The sequence below is a fragment of the Capra hircus genome, chromosome 7 (genome assembly GCF_001704415.2).
Source record: "Capra hircus breed San Clemente chromosome 7, ASM170441v1, whole genome shotgun sequence".
NCBI lineage: Eukaryota > Metazoa > Chordata > Mammalia > Artiodactyla > Bovidae > Capra > Capra hircus.
The window spans coordinates 58,224,873-58,229,460 of NC_030814.1; the positions used below are offsets into that span (position 1 = coordinate 58,224,873).

The 4,588-nt window shown below is 45.4% G+C and overlaps 1 protein-coding gene across 1 annotated transcript; it reads right to left on the reverse strand.

Annotated features, from left to right (window-relative positions):
• On the reverse strand, window positions 1,021-4,011 carry PCDHB7 (protocadherin beta 7). The gene is given in 2 exon segments (XM_018050248.1): window positions 1,021-1,417; window positions 1,420-4,011. Coding segments are annotated over 2 exon segments (2,451 nt in total). The 5' UTR covers window positions 3,782-4,011; the 3' UTR covers window positions 1,021-1,328.

Genomic DNA, 4,588 nt, shown 5'->3' on the forward strand with positions numbered 1-4,588 from the left:
TTCAAACCCCATAATGAAGGAGAGTAGTATGACAAACTCCCAGGTACTCATAGCTAGTTAGAACAGGTATCAATATTTTGCCATAATTGTTTACCCTATATCCCTAACATTTTCATATCCCAGGCAAACTAAATTTTCACCTGTAAAAATTTTATTATACATCTCTTTCATTTTTTTAAAACACTACAGTGACCTTACAACACCTAAGAAATTATTAATATTGTTTAGTATCAGTTTATAGTCAGACTTTTCTAATTATTTCTAAGTTGTATTGATTGAATCAAAATTCAAACAAGATCCACCATCCATTACATTTGGATGGTATGTCTTAATTTCTATCATTGTGTAAAATTCTGTTCCTCCCCTTTTCCTGATTCAGCACTGAAGTATATTGAATATAACTTTAAAAATAAACTTTCAATTTAAAGGAAAAATGTGTTTAAAAGAGCAGATAGGGGCTGATGTAGGAAAATTACTGCAATGGGAGAGAAATAAGTGATTAAAATTAATAATTGTATAATATTTCTATTCATGGTCATTAATCTTTTCTATGAAATGCAGGTCATGGGTTCAGATAACAAGAAGAAGACACAGATAGACTTTCAGTTGCTTTTGAGATTTGGTTAGGTCAGAGCTTTAAAAATAATACTTGAATTATTATCCACAAAAACTGTATTGTTAGTTTGTAAGAAAATAAAACCACAATACACATCTTAGTCTTTACAGAAAAGACTGTAAAGAAATCTGAGAAAAAGATTTCTCTTTAATTAGGCAGAAACTTGCCAGGTGATATCTAATAAGAGAAAACAGTATAGCATCACAAGAACGCCCCAGAATCAGATTTATAAGCAATGCTTAGCTCTGCCATTTTTCACTTGGTGACCTTTGTGAACTCAAAGAAACTATGAACGTACGTTTGCTCATTTCTAAAATACCTCCCATCATAGGTTTATTTCTAAAATTGAAAATGTCAAAATATATATTGCAGTTTTTTTAAATTTAGGTACTTGCACAGCACTCTAATCAACTCAGAAAATAAAAGTAGCAATAATATTTGAAGACAGTGAATTACAATTTAGAATGTCTCAAACAAGATTTGTCATGTAATAGACTGCACACAAAGCATAATTGAGGCAAAAGATGACAATACACAATCCATGCTTTGTGTTCTTAGGGCTAAAGGTGAATCCTTTTCTGTGTGAAGAAATTCATTTTTTGACCTTAGGAATCCCTGAAATGATGTGAAAGCACTCCTCTACAGGTAAATTGAGATAAATTTCTTAACAGGAATATATTCACAGATATAGTAACGGTATTTTTCCTTTTTATCACAGACCCAAATCATTCCGATATGAGGGATATTCTTCCACTTCCCTGCCTATGCTCTGGGATGCGAGACTGGGGAGAATCCGCTTCAGAATTTGAACTCGCCAGTACCATAGCCTCCCATCAGACACACCTCGTACTGGTAGCTCTGCGACAGGGTCCCCGTGCCGCTGACGTCCACCAGGTGGCCCGGGAAGTGGCCCTCGGGCACCGGGCAGCGACCCGCCGAGCCCGCCCCGCCCCTCCTGCACAGCCGCACCGCCACGAACACCAGCACCGAGAAGAGGAAGAGCGACGACACCGACGCCAAGGCCACCACCAGGTAGACGGTGAGCGGGTCGGCCGGCGCCGCGGCCGCCGCTTCCGCTTCCGGGGGCGGCAGGTAGGGCTGCGAGAAGCCGTCCACCAGCAGCACGTGCAGCGTGACGCTGGCCGACAGCGGCGGCTCGCCGTTGTCCTTGACCAGCACCACCAGCCGCTGCTTGGGCGCGTCGCGCTCGCTCAGCAGCCGCGCCGTGCGCACCTCGCCGTTGTGCGCCCACACGCCGAACAGCCCGGGCTCCGTGGCCTTGAGCAGCTGGTACGACAGCCAGGCGTTCTGGCCCGCGTCGCCGTCCACCGCCACCACCTTGGTCACCAGGTAGCCCGGCTCGGCCGCCCTGGGCACCAGCTCGGTGCAGGGCGCCGAGGCGTTCTGCAGCGGGTAGAGCACGAAAGGCGCGTTGTCGTTGGCGTCCGCCACGAGCACGCGCACCAGCGCCTGGCTGCTGAGCGCCGGCGAGCCGCGGTCGGTGGCGCCCACGTGGAACTCGAAGGCTCGCAGGGCCTCGTAGTCCAGGGACGTGAGGGCGAAGAGGTGGCCGTTGTCGGGGTTGATGGACACGAGGGAGGCGAGGGGCACGATCGGGTCGGGGGGCGGCAGCAGCGAGTAGGTGACCTGGGCGTTGGCGCCGGCGTCTGTGTCTGTGGCGCTGACGCTGCCGATGTGCAGGGCGGGGCTGTTGTTCTCTCGGACCCACAGGGTGTAGGAGGTCTGGGTGAAGGCGGGGGCGTTGTCGTTGACGTCGGCCACCAGCACGGTTATGTTGTGCTCGGTTTTCAGTCTGGGGGTTCCCATGTCAGTGACCGTGATGGTGATGTTGTACTCGGCTCTTTCCTCTCTGTCCAGTGGACTGTCGGTTACCAAGGTGTAGTAATTCTCTACAGATGGCTTCAGGATGAAGGGGAGATCGTCTTGGATAGAACACACCATCTTTGCATTGTTCCCCGAATCTCTGTCTCGAATCCTAAAAACAGCTACGACTGTTTCAAGTGAATTTTCTTGAATTGGGCTAGTAAGTGATGACATGAGCAGTTCTGGTGGATTGTCGTTTATATCTGTTACCTGAACCACCACCGTACATTTTCCTGAAAGTCCTCCGCCATCTTTGGCCTGAATAGTTAATGTGTAAGTTTGCATTACCTCATAGTTCAATTCAGCTCTGAGATAAACACTGCCGGATGTTGGATTGATTTGAAATGTTTTGAGAATTCTTTCAGTAGCATAAAAAAATGCATAAACTATTTCCCCATTACTTCCCGTATCTAAATCTCTAGCTGAGACAGTGACAACCAGAGAGCCCACAGGGCTATCCTCACACAACTGCACCTTGTAGAGAGGCTGTACAAATTCAGGCGCGTTGTCATTTGTGTCCCAAACGAGGATGCGCACCAGGGTAGTCCCGGATCTGACTGGAGAGCCACCATCCAAGGCGGTGAGGATTAAACTGAGTTCAGGCACCTCTTCTCGATCCAACGGTCTATCCAGGACCAATTCAGGATAGATAATCCCCTCTGCACCATTATGAACACTAATGTGGAAATAGGCATTGGGGCTGATGGTGTAGTTTCTCACGTTATTGGTTCCTATATCTGAATCCTGTGCACTTTGTAGAAGAAATGCCGCCCCTGGGGTGGTACTTTCTAATATTTTCAAGGGAATCTCTCTATCCAGAAATACTGGAGAATGATCATTGATATCTCTAACCCATAATTTAGCACCGAAAATCTCAAAAGGCTTTTCCATTAACAGCTGGAACGGTAGCACACAAGGCTCTTTGAGGCCGCACAGTTCCTCTCGGTCTAATTTCTCATTTAGAGATAAATCACCAGTAAGCGGATCGAGTAGTAAAAATCCTATTTTCTGGTCTGAAATGACTCTAGGCTCCCTGGCTGATAGTTCCTCCATCCCCAACCCCAGGTCATGTGCTAGGTTGGCCAGAAAGGTGCCTCTCTCAGCTTCCTCCTCCACAAAATACATTAGCGGTTCCTCAGCAGCCCAGGACATTCCCAGAAATACACAAAGAAAGAGGACTTGCCTTTGCTGCACAGCACATTCCACTCTGGCGTCCATTCTTCGTTTAACCAGTCTTTCAAAAACACTTTCTCTCGTTCTTAAGCAACTCAGAAATGGCATCAATCGAATCGTTAGAAATGAACTGGATAACAGCAATGCTTGTAGGGAGGAATTCCCATTTTACCCAACTCCTATTACCACGGTTTCCTTTCCTCTACTGTTACAGTCTGGCCAGCTTTCCTCTAAACGCTGGCATTGCGAAAATTTTTTTCTCTTTTTAGCCTGCAGCGCCACCTTGCGTTTTGTGGGTGTTACTCCCGATTTTAAGACTAGAACAAAAAGATGGCGGATTAAAGGAACTGAAGTAGGAGTGATTTTTTTACCCCCAAGTTTCTTTGCTGTTTTATTTCATTTTCTTTTTTCTCAACTAGCCATAGTACACCTAGTAAGTTCTTACATAGTTTCCCTCTCTGTGAGTGCACTCGCAGAAAAATCAGCTGTTTTCTTATAATTAATGTACACAAAATTAAACTCCGGTTCCCATACAGGAGTTAATCCTAAGAAAATCTCTTTAACTTTTAAGATTTATAGTAAAGAATATATAAGACAATGAAGTCTCCATCCCAGAGTCAACAAATATCGGTTAAGGACCTTTTATTTGCAAACTGCTTAATAATGCTGTCCACCCTGCAGAGTAACTGGCCTTTTTTCAGTTTCTTGTGAATTAAATAACCCTTCCAGTTTCAAGGCCTTTGCTCTTTTCCCACAGTATTTTTTGGAACACTGTCTACCACCCCATCCTCTACCCTTCACCTGATTTAAGTATGTGTTCACATAACAGGCATTCTAAGAGTATGCGATGAATACTCTTAAAATTAATAATAGCATGCAGGTGTCACTCTTGTCTGTGGAAGTGCTCCTAGTATT